The 19,584-nt window shown below is 35.7% G+C and overlaps 1 protein-coding gene across 1 annotated transcript in view; it reads right to left on the reverse strand.

The window, feature by feature from the left end:
- Window positions 1–19,584, reverse strand: part of LOC128664413 (dynein axonemal heavy chain 3-like) — a 2,586,207-nt gene that overhangs the window by 1,691,588 nt on the left and 875,035 nt on the right. Inside the window, exon 31 of the mRNA XM_053719244.1 lies at window positions 12,640–12,759. Within this exon, the coding sequence (XP_053575219.1) occupies window positions 12,640–12,759 (120 nt within the window). The remainder of the gene's footprint in view (window positions 1–12,639; window positions 12,760–19,584) is intronic.

Genomic DNA, 19,584 nt, shown 5'->3' on the forward strand with positions numbered 1-19,584 from the left:
AAGATATAGGCAGGATGATACTTCCAAGGAAGTGACAATGCATCCACTGCTTCCGCCTGAGAATCTCTGGATCTGGACAGATACCTGGGAAGTTTCTTGTTTAGATGAGAAGCCCTCAGATCTATTTCTGGAAGTCCCCACATTTGAACAATCTGAAGAAACACCTCTGGGTGAAGAGACCACTCGCCCGGATGTAACGTTTGGCGACTGAGATAATCCGCTTTCCAATTGTCAATACCTGGGATATGAACCGCAGAGATTAGACAGGAGCTGGATTCTGCCCATACCAGTATTCGAGATACTTCTTTCATAGCCAGAGGACTGTGAGCCCCTCCTTGATGATTGATATATGTCACAGTTGTGACACTGTCTGTCTGAAAACAAATGAACGATTCTCTCTTTAGAAGAGGCCATGACTGAAGAGCTTCTGAAAATTGCACGGAGTTCCAAAATATTGATTGGTAATCTCACCTCCTGAGATTTCCCAAACCCCTTGTGCTGTCAGAAACCCCCATACAGCTCCCCAACCTGTCAGACTTGCATCTGTTGAGATCACAGTCCAGGTTGGAAGAAAAAAAGAAGCCCCCTGAACTAAACGATGGTGGTCTGTACCACGTCAGAGGGTGTCGAACAATCAGTTTTAAAGATATTAAATGAGATATCTTTGTATAATCCCGGCACCACTGGTTCAGCATACAGAGCTGAAGAGGTCGCATGTGAAAATGTGCAAAGGGGAACATGTCCAATGCAGCAGTCATAAGAACCTAGAATTTCCATGCATAAGGCTACAGAAGGGAATGATTGAGACTGAAGGTTTCGATAAGCTGAAACCAATTTCAGACGTCTCCTGTCCAACAGAGACAGAGTCATGGACACTGAATCTATCCAGAAATCTAAAAAAGGTTACTCTTGTCTGAGGAATCAACAAACTTTTTGGTTAATTGATCCTCCAACCATGTTCTTGAAGAAACAACACTCATAAAAAGCTGGAAAGGATCTTTCCATTGATAATGAGCAAAGGAAATTGAATCCAATGCTGTTAAAACTTCTATGTATATATAGCAACTGAAGGAAATAATAGAGACTAAAGGTACCGACAGACGGAACCCAATACAAATTGTCCCTTGTCTGATAGAGACAAAGATAGTGACATAAACCATCTGGAAACATAAAAAAAGGTGACCCTTGCGTGAGGAATCAAGAGCTTTTGAAAAAAGATCCTCTAACTATGTCCTGAAGAGCAAGTGAAACATATGAGAATCCGCATCCTCAGGAAATAATCTGAAGAATACGCCTTTATTGTATCTAAAGAAAACAAATAATGCTATCAATGACCATAAAAAGGCAGAATAGTTTGAATAAAACTCCAAAACCCAGTTCCTAGAAAAGGAACTGGAATAAAAAATCCCAGAAGATTCCAGGTCTGAGCAGCGCTTGAACCCCATGGGTACCCAGCCATGCCTCAACAGTATCCAAAATATATAGGACAGAAACACACTGAAAGAAAGTGTTAGCCTTACTGGAATAAAATCAAAGAAATTTGGACAAAATAGAACCAAATAAATTTCAAAGAAGTCTTAACCTGCCCCTTACCAGCCAAGCTGGAATACGGCACGTGCATCGCAACATTAGGGAGCTAATTTCGAACCCCAATTAAAAACATGTTACTTGGGAAAGAACTCAGGATTCATTCCTTAATAAGAACAACCAAACTAGTATAAGCTTAAAGTTTTAGTCTTAGAACTCAATCTTGAAGCCCATAGTAACAGTTAAGAATTGAATCCAATTATAATTGATTATCTTAGAACAAAAGAAATATGGATTTTCTTTTTTTTTTTTTCTTTTTTTTTTTTTAAAAATCACAGAATTCTTCTAGCTAAAATAGCTAAAGACATAGATTAACCCTCATTTGCGAATATATTCAATAAAATGAAGAATGAAATCATTAGCATGATAGTCCAGTTAAAAGGACCAGTCAAAACAGAGGACTTGCAAAATGCAAAACAACAAGACAAATGCAACGGCACCTAGTCTAGTAAATGTTGACCCTTAACAATGCTAAAATAAATCATGATCTGATACTTGATCTTAAAGTAAACAGAAAAAATGAAGCAATTGCAATATCACAGGACCAAAAATAAGATACAACTATATAAAGGAAAATAAATACTATTTTGCTATAAAAACAATAGCATAATTAGTAGGAGTAGAGATAGCTCCAATAAATTGGAGAACCCTCCAAATTGAATTTAACTGCTGACAAAGAATATAGTTTAAAAAGAAAAGAAAATTCTCAGCCTATTCCATTCCCTAGTATGGGGAATTGGAAAGAAAACCTCTGAAATCACAGAAGAAATAAAAAGGCAGAAATAGTGTCAGCTAGTCTTAAAGAACTAGTTACCTTAATATCCAAAATAATCAACACCTCTTCAACAAAGAACAAATGTACTTTAATAATAAAAAAATTATATTAAAAAGTAGATTTGTTAGTGTCAATATCTGATGAAGAGAATTTCTGAAAGAGAAAAAGCATTATCAGAGAAGGATAAATCAGTATGTTGTTGGTCATTTGAAACTTCAATAATTAAAAAAGAAGTGAAAAAGACCTAAAAATCGTATTAGAAGGCACGAAGTCAGACATAGCCTTAATCAGAAAAAATATTTCTTATAAATCTTCTAAACATTTCTTGCACTTAAGAATGGAAATGTATAAAGCATAAATACTGCATGTAAAAGTATATCATAATAACTTATTAAAAACCATAGCTAGAGATAAACATTTATAACATTTAAAATAAATGAACTTAGCTTTGGTAGAACTGAAACTCAGTTAAGCATTTTTCCAGAAGTGGCTTCTGACTCAGGGACAAACGGAGACATCTTGCAATATGTAATAGAAAAAACAACATATAAAACAAAATTGATCAAATTCCTTAAATGACAGTTTCAGGAATGGGAAAAAATGCCAGTGAACAAGCTTCTAGCAACCAGAAGCAATAAATAATGAGACTTAAATAATGTGGAGACAATAGTGACGCCCATATTTTTTAGCGCCAAAAAAGACACCCACATTATTTGGTGCCTAAATGCTTTTGGCACCAAAAATGACGCCACATCCGGACGCCGACACTTTTGGCGCAAAAAAACATCAAAAAAATGACGCAACTTCCGGCGACACGTATGACGGTGGAAACAGAAAAAAAAATTTGCGCCAAAAAAGTCCGCGCCAAGAATGACGCAATAAAATGAAGCATTTTCAGCCCCCGCGAGCCTAATAGCCCACAGGAAAAAAGTCAAATTTTAAGGTAAGAAAAAAATTGATTAATTCATATGCATAATCCCAAATATGAAACTGACTGTCTGAAATAAGGAATGTTGAACATCCTGAGTCAAGGCAAATAAATGTTTGAACACATATATTTAGAACTTTATATAAAAGTGCCCAACCATAGCTTAGAGTGTCACAGAAAATAAGACTTACTTACCCCAGGACACTCATCTACAAGTAGTAGAAAGCCAAACCAGTACTGAAACGAGAATCAGTAGAGGTAATGGTATATAAGAGTATATCGTCGATCTGAAAAGGGAGGTAAGAGATGAATCTCTACGACCGATAACAGAGAACCTATGAAATAGACCCCGTAGAAGGAGATCATTGAATTCAAATAGGCAATACTCTCCTCAGATCCCTCTGACATTCACTGCACGCTGAGAGGAAAACCGGGCTCCAACCTGCTGCGGAGCACATATCAACGTAGAATCTAGCACAAACTTACTTCACCACCTCCATAGGAGGCAAAGTTTGTAAAACTGATTTGTGGGTGTGGTGAGGGGTGTATTTATAGGCATTTTGAGGTTTGGGAAACTTTGCCCCTCCTGGTAGGAATGTATATCCCATACGTCACTAGCTCACGGATTCTTGCTAATTACATGAAAGAAATTAACAACCATACAAAGACTGAGGCTTTGGTCTCCCGAATTTTAATGTTATATAATTGGGCAGCATTAATTAGACTTGTTATAGATTAGCAGTTGGGAACATCTGCTTTCAGCAATGTAGACTTGGAAAATGCAGTCTTGAAACTAGTGTATTTAGCTACGTCCCATATCTTAGGTCTGGTGAGGCTCCTCCACACATTAAGTCTTCTGTCCTTTCTAAGGGCCCTCTAGCAACTTGGCGTTCAGCCCATAAATTTCTACTTCTGTGATATCACCATGTTCTGTTATATTTGGGACTTTACACTTAATTACCATAATATTATTACATTTACAAACTTTTATTATTTAATTGCTTGCATATTGATTAAAAATGTAATCTGTTTATTTTATATTAGAATTATTGTTTTATACATCACCTACCTACTTGTGATTAATGTATCTAGTGATAGGATATTTTCCTCTTCTTATAATTATTGTACCACTGGTTTATATATGACCCACTTTTTTTAAAAATATTATTTTATATATATATATATATATATATATATATATATATATTATAATTATATATTATTATAGGTTTTCAGTTACACAATTGTGATATATGTCTTTGACTTTATTGTGAGATTTATCATCTATCCATCTGAGACTGACATATCTCTTAGGATACATTTTCTACTCCCCTGAGTGTATCTGACCAATTGTTATTTTAGTTGGATCAACTTATTCCGGTTCACCAAGGGCGCCCCCTATCTCTCTTCTTTTCTAGGATCAAGTCGCACTTCCCCAAAATTGCTTCCCTTGGTTGGCAATTTGGACTTCCCAGCAGGTACAGATACATTACCATTTCATCACTGGAGGGAGAAGGGGGTTAAAGTAGTTGGGGATCTTCTTGGGACTCTGTTGCACACAGTTAAAACTTTTCATGAGTTGAGCACCAAGTTTACTATTCCAAATAAGCAGTTCTATGTGTACCTGCAGGTATGTCATTACATTAAAACTCTTAAACAAGACAATCCAAATTTTTGGGACACAACGGTATTTGCTATACATTAGGGAATTTCTCCTTAACTGGAATCTACAGAATTTTACAACTTAAAATGGCCACTGACACACAGATACGGGTACTGGATAGATGGGTGGTGAAAGGTGTGGATGATTTTTCTTATATTAACATGCAAAAAAACTTAGACTTAACTAGGAAAGCAACGTTAGGCATAAAACGACGGGAGGCACAGGTGCAAATCTATATAACTCCTAATCGACTCTCCATATGGAATCCCCAACAGCCGAATATATGTGGAAAGTGCGGGATGGTGGCCCCGGATGTACTCCACTACTTTTTCCACTGCCCTTTAATTCGGCAATTCTGGGCCCAAATACCATATTGGCTCAATGGGGCATTGGGGATCACATCACACTACAACTAAACCCTTTTTTTTCCCTTTTCCATGGGGTGCAAGTCCCAGGAACACTATAGATGCATAATGTATAACCTCCCATGTCACACATGGTTAGAAATTAAGTGATATTTAAGTTTATTTAAAATGTACAAAAGTAAGAGACCATATATACCTTTGGAAAGACTTTATTTCCATACGAAGTTCGCAAAAGTGCGGACCTATCACACACATAGTTCAGTTGAATTGTAGCACAGGCATTGTATAGTTATGCTAACATGGATAACTGATGTGATCTTGAGGCATTGTTGATGTCAATGCATTGTTTTTGAATTTTATGTTCTTTCCTGATCTCTCTTAATAAAAAAAAATAAAAAAAAATCTGCAATATACTTTCATTATGTATTTTGTATCCTTTTCCTGTAATTTCATTCTGAAATTGTGAGCTTTTAAGTTTCTGTTAGAAATAAATGTGCAGAACACTGTTAAATTCCTCACAGCCACTGGCTGCACACTCTAGTGCCCAATTTATAACTCTCCCTAATTGGCCACAGCAAAAAAGGTAACCTAAGTTACAACATGACAGCTCCCATTGTTTTATGGACACTAAAACTTTACACTTATTTTGTCAATATTTAAGTAGCTAATGAAACTTAAAAAAATACATCTACATGTTATTCACAGACAGGGTTGGATTGGCCTACCAGGATACCAGGAGATTTCCCGGTGGGCTGCAGCAGCTGGGGCTGAAAAGCTACAATTTAAAGGGGTGATTAATTGATACAATTGGTTTGTAGTTTTGCTATATAACATAAATCTGGCATTTTTGTTTAATAAAAAGTCATATAATTTAATTCTGAAATATATTAGGGGAGGAGTATCCCAGTAATGCCCTTTGAGTAAAATGGGGCTTGTGCATCCTACTGACTCAACATAAAATAGGGCTGGTCTTCATATTTTTCCAGGGCTGCTTTTTATCCCCAGTCCGGCCCTGTTCACAGAACATATTTTCTGTGAATACATAATTGTATTTAGCATTTGTTTAGTGTTTAATGTCCCTTTAAGGTAAAATATGCCTACAAAGAATCTCATTAAGAACCTTGCAGCACTGACAGATCTTTTTATAGAATCTCATCTGAACAGAGAGCTTTAGAGAAGTAAGCCCTGGTGTGCGTCTATATGCTGTTTAAAAGAACACTAAAGTCGAAATTAAACTTTTAGGATTTAGGAATACAGTTTTAGGAAACTTTCTAAAGTCTCAGTATACTTTCTGAGCATGTGTAACAGTTCACAATATCTATGTATAAGAGTCTGTGATTGGCTGTGATTTTTTCATAATTAGAAAAAAAATCTATTGCTTATTTAAAATTAAGAGTAAGTGCTATTGCATTGTCATTTGTTATTATAAACGTGGTGATTATGAAATTCTAATGTATTTAATGGTATAAAACCTAAACAATAAACATGTTTTCAGATATCTCAAAGATACATCATTAAAGTGAGTGGAGAAAAAATACCTAATTTTGTGTACTCACCCATAGATATGTTCTATTTATTTTAATCTGTTTAGGAACAAACTATTACTTCTGGAAATAATTTAGTTCATTTACAGCAACTGTAATACAGTTATTAGCTACAAAATTTGATGGTAGATTAACTGCCCTGCTCAAATACCTTTTTAATCCAAACAAACTGTATTAGTATTTATTTAATTCAGGCCTCAGGCAAAATAGTATCTGACCAAAACTGAACTCAGATGTCCATCTGTAATGAGTGTATATTGTAGGATGATTTTTTCCCACTGTGTATCTAGTTAAATGCAAAACTATATGAAGATTTGACTTTTCCAAGCAGCACAGAATATTTTTTTTGTCATTTACTTCCTCTACACGTTGCATGCAATTCATGAAATTTTAAGTAGATGTGTATGAATGTCATATTCATACTGAAACAGATGCAGAGAAAAAAAATGTTAAACATGATATGGTTGCAAATGCAGTATGACACAAATCATTTTTGGGCAGAAAATGAGATGTAAATAATTCTGGCACCATGCCATAAAGTTAGCTTTGGTAGCAGAGGGGAAGATATACATAGCTACAATGTGGAAGAAAATCGGTGTTAGCTGTATTTAATGATACTTTTTAAAAATCAGGCAATTCACTCAAACCATATTGCATGCAGTAAAAAAGTAATAACATAGATTTTATTGCAGCAATATTTTGGCAGTTTAAAGGAGCAAATTTGATATTAGTTTAAAACAACAAATTTACTACATTTTTAGCACATAGCTAAGGTTGTTATTTGATTCCATATTATAGAAGCAGCACTTCTAATACTTACATTGGGTTAAGCTCTTGAAGAAAGCGGCCTAATTTTTACACAAACTATATTATGCAAGAGAGATATTTTTTGAGCCTCATTCGAAAACCTTATGAAAACTCCACCCACAAAAAAACTGTCTAAACTAAAGCATCATTAATTACATTAGAATGACATAATTAACAAATACATAATAACTATACAATAACACTTAGTTTGAACTGCAATTGAGTAGTAGTTTTCTGATAAATTTAAATGTTTCCTTTCATTTCTCAGTCCATTGTAATATGAGACAGATGTGTCAGCCAAATAAATATATGCTGTGATCTCTTGCACATGGTCATAAGGAACTAGTGCTTTCATCTTGACTCTCATCCAGTGGCGTAGCGTGGGGGGGGCCACAGGGGCGGTTGCCCCGGGCGCATAATTCTGAGGGGCGCTTCCAGCCTCAACTTAGCAAAGGGAAGAAGGGAGGCTAAAAAATCTGAAAGGTGCCCAACTCTGTTCTGCGACCCGTCAGGAATGTGGTGATGTCACGTCACGGTCGCACATTCCGTCGGGTTGCATATTTTGATGTCTCGAGAGACTGAGGAATTTGAAGTAACTGTGAAGTGTGAATTGAAGTGTTATCCGGACCATTACCTGCTACGTCACTTTGTCCATCCCTTTCCTAGCGCGCAGGTCAGGAGGGAAGAAGAAGGAGAGCAGCAGAGTCAGACTGTCAAACGCGCCGCGACTAAGGTAAAGTATCAGGACCAGACTTACTTATAGCTCTGCTTTTGCCTGATACTAGCAACGCGCAAAATGCAGCTTAATTATGATTATATTATTACCGAACAAGTAAGTTCCCTTCCAACAAAGGACCCAGAGCGAGCTAGAATGCCATGCATTGCCCGGGGCACTTTTTAAGGATCTCTAAGCAGAGGGAGGGGGAGGAATCCTTAAAAATTGCAATAAATCTCTTTCAAATCCACCTACCCGTGGCACTGGTGGCAGCATGGCTGGGCTCTGCCTTTCTGTTAACCCCAGTTACCTAGTTAGTGGGAATGTGGGATGGTTGGGTGATCAGAGACCATACTTTCATGTTTGACTGGTTTACAACTTACGCCATCTTGTCCTTGCACAAAAAAAAAGTATATTTGTGACGAAAATGAGACCTTGTTTCCTGTATTTGATATTTCCCCTCCATGATCTTCCCAGGCCAGAAGTAGATTTAGGGATTTGTGTGCTGTCTGGCACCAGGATTGTGCTGCTCACCAGGCATTTCACTGTTTGTCTCCTATCATAGGAGTCCTATGAATTCACCATCTTGAATCTATTTCTTGCTGGACTCCTGAGGTGTGGACTTTTACCGATTTTTAGGGTGTGGGTGCTCATTGCCTTTTTTATATACATTAAACCCACCCTTACTGCATTTAAAGTAAAAAAATAACTATAATTTGTGTTGGTAAATAAATTTAACAGCACCTCCTAAATACCATACACCCTCCCCCCATATATGTATGTAATGCTGGGTTGTCTGTCCCATGCCCCTTTTATATTGATTACTTACAATTGTTATATTTATTAAGGTAGAATATATACCCCACTTTTATATGTCATTGGCACCCAAAAGACAGTCTGCCCAGCAGGGACAACCTTATATGTAACAGCTGCCAACCTGTGTGTCCCCTTTTCCTCTTTTTAACGACTTACCAAAAACCTATTGCACCACATATACAATATGGGGTGCTGCAATGTGGGGGTGGGTGCACCATGTGGTCTGCAGTATTTGTACCATGAAGTTTCACAAATCAGGGCGTCACCACCAGATGAGGGTTAAGGGGGGGCTTTCCCCCATGTGTAAAACTAGAATAAATCTTAAAATGTAATATTGTATATATTTGCCCAGCTCTGGAGAGCTGCAGGCTCCTAGATTCAAAGCAAATTTGCCAATCCCATTCCCTACTGTACTGGTGGAAGAGACTCCGTCAGTGCTAATGGGTTAGGGGGGGGGGCGCAATACTTTCCTTGCCCTGGGCACTGACAACCCACGCCACGTCCTTTTTGGATTGCATGGGATATATAAGAATGATAACAGAGACATCTATTTTGCATCTATGTATGACTAATATCGCTTAGGGAAGGATGGGAATAGTAGTGATACTAATTATTTATCACCACATATAACAATAATTTTGATGATTAGAAAGATACTGAATAAGCATTGGGGGATTCTTACATCTGACCCTATTTTAAAGGATATGATTGGAGAGATACCAAAATATGTGTTCAAACGTGCCCCCACCCTAAAAAATAAGCAAAGTTTTATTATACAACTATGGATTGAGTGATAATGTTAAAGGTCTGCTGACTTTTTTTTTTTTTTATTACAGAAAAGATACTTTCAAATGGATGAGGAAAAGTTGTCAGGTGTGCAGATCTGTTACACAAGGATGCACACACTTAGTCACATTACCTGCACCTCTACTTATGTGATATATCTGCTCAACTGCTCATGTGGGCACTAATATGTAGGCTGTACCTGTAGACAAGTGGGTGATAGGTGGTGTGAACACTAGCAGAACATTAAAAATAATTTTATATTTTATAGTGTATCTCAACATAGTAATAAAAAGCATTGGGGATGTACAAATCCATATACCATTACCCTCATTGATCAGATAGTCAAATCCTGTCTTTATAATAGGGTTGACTTTGCCAACAAGGGATTTTCTGATATATAACTTGATAACTTTATTCCCACATGGACTTAATGCTAACATGGATTTTGTATAATGTCTTTTTGAATTGATTTGAAATATTTGTTAACTATTTACACCTTCCTTGGATACATTTTAGATGTTCTTTTAAGCCACATTTTTGTGGGTATATGAGACATAGCGCATTTTTTGTCGTAATTTTTATAGGAACATATCCTTATTAGCACCGGGAGACAAATCTACATCACTATATTATTGTGTATCTATTTTTATATAGGTTTATGTCTTAAAAATAAGTTTTGATGATTTAGGGTGTTGTATTTTAAATTAATATTAGTATCTCACATAGGATGTTTTTGTATCCTTTTATTAATGCTAATAGAGTTTGAAGGTGAGGTGAATTATTTATTTACTAGACCCTATGGGGCCTATTTATCAAATGTCTTGCGGACCTGATCCAACAGTGCGGATCAGGTCCACAAGACATCGATGAATGCGGAGAGCAATACGCTTTCCGTATTCAGCATTGCACCAGCAGCTCACAATAACGCCGCCCCCTGCAGACTCGTGGCCAATGGGTTGAATTCTGGCGATGTATGTCCGCCTGCTCAGAGCAGGCGGACAGGGTTATGGAGTAGCGGTCTTTGTGACTACTGCTCCATAACTTGTGTTTCTGGCGAGTCTGAAGACTCGCCAGAAACACGGGCCGTCAAGCTCCGTTCAGAGCTTGATAGGTAGACCCCAAGATGTTATATTTAATGTAGTAGGGAATGGAGGTTATTTAGTGTTATAGTGATGTTGTCACAGTATAGAGTTTGAATATGAGGATGGATGTGTTATTGCAGGGATATCCTAACTCTATAATATCACTGACATGTAGTTGTAGGTGTTCTCTATATACATTTTTTTGGGTAGATGGATCATTAGTCACTTTTCACCTTACCCGCAAGGTTGGTGGTCTTAGTGGCTGTTAGAGGGGTTCTTTGTTGTACACTATTTCTATATGTAGGGTGCACATGAGTGTGGTATACTACATTTAATTGATGATAATAAACCTGATGAAATTGCTTGTTACAGCTGAGAAACATGTTGCTTTTGTTACTTGAGTGCTTTTAACAAAGAAAACTTTCTTCCTGGGTATGGCACTTCCACAATTATTACCAGTTATGGTATTCATATAACTTCACAAATGGTGGACACCTGACAGCAGTGATGTTCCTGAAGCCAGAGGAGAGCTTGCCGGGCAGCTTTCAAACATGTGATTGGAAACTTTATTTTATTACATCTATCCCCTTTACTAGATATACTGCACCATGAGTCACTTCCCTTTAATTGTTGTATTTCATGAAAATAAATATTTACACAGCATATAGTACATATTTTTGAGAGGGATAAGACTTATTTCACTATATACACAAATACCAGAACCATTGTATCTTCCCAGTTTTACAACAATTATATGATAAGCCAGTTGATATAGCTGCATACATGTGTAGCAAAGCCTCATTTATTCACATATTTATTTTTGGAAACAAGTGAACTTGAGTCTTCTAGTAAAAATATTCCTTTGATTTCAGTGTATTTAGTGATCCCAGGATTTTCTCCCCTTTTGATTTTCAGTATACATATATATATATTTTGTTTTCGTTGCTTTCACCTATACAAAGTCATTTTATTTTATTCCATTTTATATCCCTTACTCTGGGATCCGTTATTTCCCTTCTTATGTTTTTCTTATAAATTTTGTAATTCTCATCCCCACTTCTGTTTAGAGTCTTACTCGTTGGTGGCAGTGGCGTCCCTTCTACAGTAAACGAGCGGCTGAAAAACTTTTACCTCTCTGATCACTCTCTTTCACACATTGAGCCCTATGTATAGACACAAGAAGACTAAAGAACTATGTTTTAAATATATATAAGAATATGATTGATAGACAGACAGACAGACAGACAGACAGACAGATAGATAGATAGATAGATAGATAGATAGATAGATAGATAGATAATCGGTAGATACATAAATAGTGACCGGTTGTGACATACAGTTTATATACCATGAATATCCTATTTTACCAAAATGACTTGGAGCAAAATATATTTTCCTTTTTATATTATCCTTTACATTTTATTACATTCTCTGATAGTATATACTAGAAAAGCACTTGAAAGTGCTACATTTGAAAGTCAATAATATGCTTTTGCATTTTTATTTGCAATTGTCAGACTTTTAACTCTCATTGCATACTAACTTTGCTCAGAAACCAGTGTTACAATTACCTCAAGCTCAATACGATTAAATTCATCAAAGCATGCCCAAGCTCCAGATTGTGCCAGACCTTTGAAGAATTTCCCCATGGCTTTATAGTCTAGTCCATCAGAGCAGTTGAAAACAACACACTGAAAAAAAGTACAAAGGTTTATGTTCTCATACCACAAAAATGGCATCAAACACATTTGCATAATAAAGATAAACAGAATAGAGAATAAACAAGCACAATTATCAACAAATAATATCTCCTTTTTTAAGACATATAATAATTATACTAAAAGGGGGTTGTTGTATTTTACAGTTTCAAATCAAATCTCCATAGAGCAGTTACTTGAAAATGTTTGGAAATAGACAAACACCTTATATGATAATCAAATAAGTATTCAAGCACAATGTGTAAAACCAAAATTAATTAGTATTCACTTCAGTCAACAGGGATAGAAAATTAGTTTATTCTATTTATAAATTCTTAGCCTTTTTTGTGTGTTTAAAAACGTCATTACCTGAAGAATACATGGCATTAAACTATTCTACTTATCAGGATGTAGGGAAGTTGAATTTTTTTGTAATTGCTACATAGGGTACATTTAAAGAGATTTGCCATGAATAATGTCAACACATAGAAGGTAGCCACCTTTTTTCCTGTTATAAATATCTCATGTATTATCAGAGTTATAGTAACACTAGCTTTATGGATTTATTAATAAGTTCAGCATTTTTGACAATGTTGCTCTCCAAGGTGCTGAAAATCCATTTACAGCAAATAGATCTGTATGTGTTTGCCCTCTCAGCTCAGTGGCTAGCAATTATGAAATAGAAAACTAAGAATGTATATAAAAATAATTAACAGTTAAGCCTACGTGAATACCTTTTTTCACACAAGTAGATTACCTGAGATTGATTCATAAAGTAATACCTGTTTTAGACCTTAACAATATCCAACAAATACATATCTGATGTAAAATAGGTTACAATTTAACAATACATTCAGAAAAAAATAATGATTTGCTGATTTTGTCAAACTTTCATTTATATTATCATTTCTAGTTTCTACAGGCTCATTTTGATATTATACTCTCTACAGTTAGTAATATAAAACATGTAACAATACATGCAATAAATAACAAGGGTGTTAATGTGAGCGGAGAGGATGTACTGTCCTTGAAAACCAAATAAGCTGTGGCTTTTTTCCTGCATATGAAACATATTTTTTAGAGTACCGTTCTGTTTTCTTGCAAATTATTTTAAAGTAACAATAAAAAATGAAACCTCCTTCGCAATAAAATTTACTCCAGAACCACCACACTAGAAATGTACCTGCTATTTTACTTATAATTTTGAATCTTCAGATTGCCCCACTGGCCTTGATCTTTTTTTCACTGAATAAGTCATTTTGAGGTGCTACCTGTCATAAGCTATATCTCTGGCACCATAGAACATTCATTATTAGGCACTCTTGGTTGCCATCAGCTGCGAAGACGTTGCACACATTAGCAAGGAAAGCAGAAGCACATACTGTGCCTTAGTGACTTGTGGCCTTTACAGCTTCTGATTGGCTGTAATAACCAGTAAATAATTCAGCAAAAAATAGATCAGAGCTGGATGGGCACTGTGAAACTTCATAATTTTAAGTAATGCAATGTCTTGAAGTTCACAGTATCAGGGATATTTCTAATTGTGCATTAAAGGGACAGTATACTATACAATTGTTTTTCCCTTAATGTGTTTCCAATTACTTTTTTTTACCAGCTGCAGAGTATAAAATGTATACGATTTGCTTTTATAAGGCTTATTTGTGTCTATGAATTAGCTGATTTTGTGATTTGAAGCCACAACCTAATAAAATGGGTTGAGCTTGTTGGTATAATCAGATCTCATTAGTTTATCACATTGTGTACATATACATGCTTCTTTATCTTAAATCTGTCCGTAAACCAATTACCAATACTTGGAGAGAACAATGGAAAATTAGCATTTTATTACCTCATCTCTTCTATAAATAGCTGGGGGTGTTATTTCTTCTACTGGCTGTGTTAACACAGCTTTGCCTTGAGGCCACAAACTTTCAGAATGGGTGGGGGATACCACAGGCCAAATAATCTATTTCAAATGCCATTATAAGGGTAATGGAAATACTTGTAAACAATTTAATACACTACAGCTGGTAAAGTGGATCATTGGGAACAAATTAAAGGGGAGACATTTTTTGAGTAAACTGTCCCTTTAAAGCTTCTGTAAGCTAAGTAACTACTAGTTATTTTAAAATATCATATAAATATAAAACACAGCCACAAGCCCTGACTGCTTGCTGAAATATTATGTTTAATGATAGTCTAGTTTCCAATTTAATTTTGCACTACATTGGAAACACTCATCATGCACACTGAATCAGAAATATAGAAATGAGCAGCAATTAGCTTATGTCTTACTGTTCTACCAAATGTAAAAAAAATATATAGAGAGCACATCTGGCCACAGTTGAATACTTTTTCGAACAAGAAACTAAGGGTAAAAATGCAAAATATTGAACATCAGACAAATCTATTCATTCTGCACTGCTTAACTCCAGATTGTTTGAGGACTTTAGCATGTCCCACTTATTTTTAGAAAATTTAAAGCAATATAGCAGAATCTTTAATAAAGCTTACAACTTCTGTCTTGATAATAAATTCTACTTTCTAAAAACAAATATACAGGATTCAAGAATTTGTGTTTTTTTAATACAGTAAAATATTTTACATTTGATCATACCTATAGAAATATTTAGCAAATAAGTCAACCTGAATGATTAGAATTTGGAAATGGGTACTATATATATATTATGTTCCTCTAAGAGTAGATTGTGTGTTAAAGGGAAGCAAAGTCTTTTATTTTATTTTGGAAGACATTAAAAAAAAATTCGACATAGAACAAGCCACTGAGGTGCTGTTTGTTCCTGGTAGAGTACTTCTCTCTTCGTATTACATTTTTTTTGTTTTGGTGTGTTTTGCAAAATGGTTGTTCCCATACTAAATAGCTTCAATTTCATTTTTCTTTCAGTGAAAGCAGCATATTTCACAATATGTGAAATACGATCAGTTTTGCCCAGCAAAATAAATAATATCACGTTTACTCTTTGTACATAATAAAAAAGTGAAAAATTAATAAATATCTAGTGTAATACTTTGTAAAATATTCCATCCGTTTGAAAATGCCCCGTTTGTAATTAGATTTTATTTATGTTACATTTCAGACATCAGATAACCAAATAAATCAGCTGGGGCTTACAGCTAAACCAGATTAAAGTTACTCCTTTAAATATAACTTTCTGCTTGAAACTTATGGCTCCATTTATAATATAAAGCTCCGGAGCTCCATTGACTGCAGGTTGTAGCCGAGAGTTAAGAAGCAGCCTTTATTAGAACGCTGCTTCTTAACCCACTTCGCACCTGTTATGTGGCGTATCTCAATTCCCATGGACTTTTCTGACTGGGGAGATTGACAGCCCCTGCTCATGCATGATTGGCTGTGTGCAAGCAAGGAGAAGCGTTCCAAACTAGCTGTTGTGTGCAATGATAAATGTGTGCAGACTATTGCTGTCCACTAGACACAATGCTGGGTGGATAGGGGAGAATAATTATGCCCCAGTCCACCTAGACTTTGTTAAATCTGGCCCTTTAGTGCCCAGGGAACCAAAGATGTACCTGGTGAAATAAACTAGATAAATGTTAAAGGGACAGTCTACACCAGAATATGTATTGTTTCAAAAGACAGATAATCCCTTTATTACCCATTCTCTAGTTTTGCATAACCAACACAGTTATATTAATACACTTTTTACTTCTGTGATTACCTTGTATCTAAGCCTCAGCAAATTGCCCCTTATTTCAGTTCTTTTGACAGACTTGCATTTTAGCCAATCAGTGCTGGCTCCTAGGAGCTCCACATGCGTGAGCACAGTGTTATCTATATGAAACACTATAACTAACACCCTCTAGTGGTGAAAAACTGTCAAAATGCCCTGAGATGAGAGGCGGCCTTCAAGGGATTAGAAATTAGCATATGAACCTCCTAGGTTTAGCTTTCAGCTAAGAATACCAAGAGAACAATGCAAAATTGGTGATAGATGTAAATTTGAAAATTGCTTACAATTACATGCCCTATCTGAATTATGAAAGTTTGTTTTAGACTAGACTGTCCCTTTAAATAGAATGATATATCCAAACAAAAGATTAGACTAAGAATAAAGACAAAGACAAAAACAAAGGCGCCACATGTGTAGATAAATAAGAACCCAAATAATGCAAATATGGACAAACACAGGGTACTCACAAAAGAGATGGCACTCTGTTGTGCCAGTAGACGCAGGCTGGTATTCTGCAGCAAACCATCTGGCTGGTACAGTGAAGTTCTCACCAAATCCCAATAGCACTGGAGTCCAATAGCACTGGATCACTGGAACATCAATCCCAATGGCACTGGATTGCTATGGATATAATGGATGTAAACATTGAGAGCGTGTGTCTCCTAAGCAACCAGTAGTAAAGATTACTGGTTGCTTAGGAGACACATGCTCTCAATGTTTACATCCGTTATATCCATAGCAATCTAGTGTCGTTGGGATTGATGTTCCAGTGATCCAGTGCTATTGGGATTTGTTGAGGACTTCACTGTACCAGCCAGCTGGTTTGCTGCAGAATACCAGCCTGCATCTACTGGCACAACAGAGTACCATCTCTTTTGTGAGTACCCTGTGTTTGTCCATATTTGGATTATTTGAGTTCTTATTGATCTACACATGTGGCGCCTTTGTTTTTGTCTTTGTCTTTATATCACAGAAGTTTATCATCCTTTCGGGTGAAGTTAGAGAGCTGCCTATCAAGTTCATGGACATTTGAAGATTCTGTTGGATTTTACTTTTATATCCAAGATTGGTTACTATTACATTATTGTTTTCTTTTTATATATTTGCTTTTTATATTCATATACTTTTATTATTATTGTATGTTTTTTAGGTTATAGCGCCTCCTATAGGAGCTAAGTGCCTCTTTGTAGACACTGATACTCCTTGTGTTTTAGACTAAGAATAATAAGCATGTGTAATTTGTTTTAAAAAATTATATTTTTGGAAAATTAAGTGTAGAGTTGTAATGTCCATAAAGCAATGGGTGCTATCATGTTGTATCCTAGGTTACCTTTCACTGCAAAGGCCAGTTAGGGACAGATATTATATACCGTAAATGGGTCACTAGAGTGTATAACAGTGTGGAATATAGCAGTGTTAAAGGGACAGTCAAGGACAAAAAAACCGTTCATAATTCAAACAGAGCATGTAATTTGAAAACAACTTTCCAATTTACTTTTATCACCAATATTCTCTTGGTATTCTTAGTTGAAAGCTAAACCTAGGAGGTTCATGTCCTAATTTCTTAGACCTTGAAGGCCAACTCTAATCTTAATGTATTTTGACATTTTTCACCACTAGAGGGCGTTAGTTCATGTGTTTCATATAGATAACATTGAGCTCATGCACGTGAATTTACCGTGGAGTGAGCATTGATGGCTAAAATGCAAGTCTGTCAAAAGAACTGAAATAAGCGGTCAGTCTGCAGAGGCTTAGATGGAAGGTAATGACAGAGATAAAATGTGTATTATTATATCTGTGTTGGTTATGCAAAACTGGGGAATGGGTAATTAAGGCATTATCTATTTTTTTAAAACAACAAAAATTCTGGTGTTAACTGTCCCTTTAAGCCTGGAGTCTGCACTTCCACATTTAACATAAAATGAAAAGTTCACAGTTTTAAAACTTAAATTACTGGCAAAGGGGTCAAAATAATCAATGAAAGTATATTGTTTTGTTTTTTTACTACCTTTTATTAAACCAATCTCAACGAGATAGATTACAAGTGGTGCACTAATTTTGGCAAAGGTCGCAATTATAATTTGTGCTTGTATTAAAAGTTAAAAGTAAATGTGTGCTCATTGGGTTAATGTGACTGAAGAATGAAAAATGAGAGATGTGTGGTGCTAAACTACAGACTCACTGTCCCCTCTAAATATCTCCTTCCCAAAGAGAAACATAATTAATCAAACAAAGTGTGGATGGGCTCTAAAAGCGGAGTCAAACTAGTCAAATAATTAAACACTTTCACTCAAAAGGTTAACTTAAAATTCACAATTTAATTAAAATAAAAAAATAAAAAATATAGAAATAAAAGACATATGTAAGAAATATATTTCTATATGTAGTAAAACTCCTATAGCATAAGAACAACAGCAATAGCTATTAAAAGATTTATAGAATTCAATCTATTAGATATTTAAGAAAAAAACTTCAATAAAAAACTTCCAGCATTTATATAAAAACAAATATAAAATTAGCTCTTTGAGGCTACCGAAATAGTAAAGGTGAACAATATAGTCCTGGGACGTCTCCCAATATGTAAAGAATTAGGCATAGATGGTAGACTTTGGCCTATACGTACTTAGCCATGTACTGCAGACAAAATATTCCTTATTAATTTGGTGATAGGCCTAATAAAGCAGATATATAGGTATAGTCAGTACTGGACTTTATATCTTCAATATGTGTAATAAATGCCTTCCTGCTTGTTGGTTAGCCTGCCATGGCTAATGTAAAAAAATATACCTTACAGTACCTCTGTGGTCTGTGATTCTGTTCAAATCTTCTATCTCTCAAAGGTGGGAGCAGCCGCAAGAACAGCCTCCTTACTCCAGTGATTATTTCTTAATAGCGATTTCCATGATAACATCACACGCCAAATACCACCTGTTTAGTTCACCTGCCAAGATGGGATTCAATTTCTTACGCTTAATCCTGCTCTTAGTACAACGTACGCAGGACAGATTGACACCAATCTCTGATGTTAAGATACAAAGAGTGTCTCTTTTCTTAGTTCAAAGTGTACAAACACAGCCTCAGACCATCAACATGTTTCACCCACTCATGG

This window comes from Bombina bombina, chromosome 6 (assembly GCF_027579735.1).
Source record: "Bombina bombina isolate aBomBom1 chromosome 6, aBomBom1.pri, whole genome shotgun sequence".
NCBI lineage: Eukaryota > Metazoa > Chordata > Amphibia > Anura > Bombinatoridae > Bombina > Bombina bombina.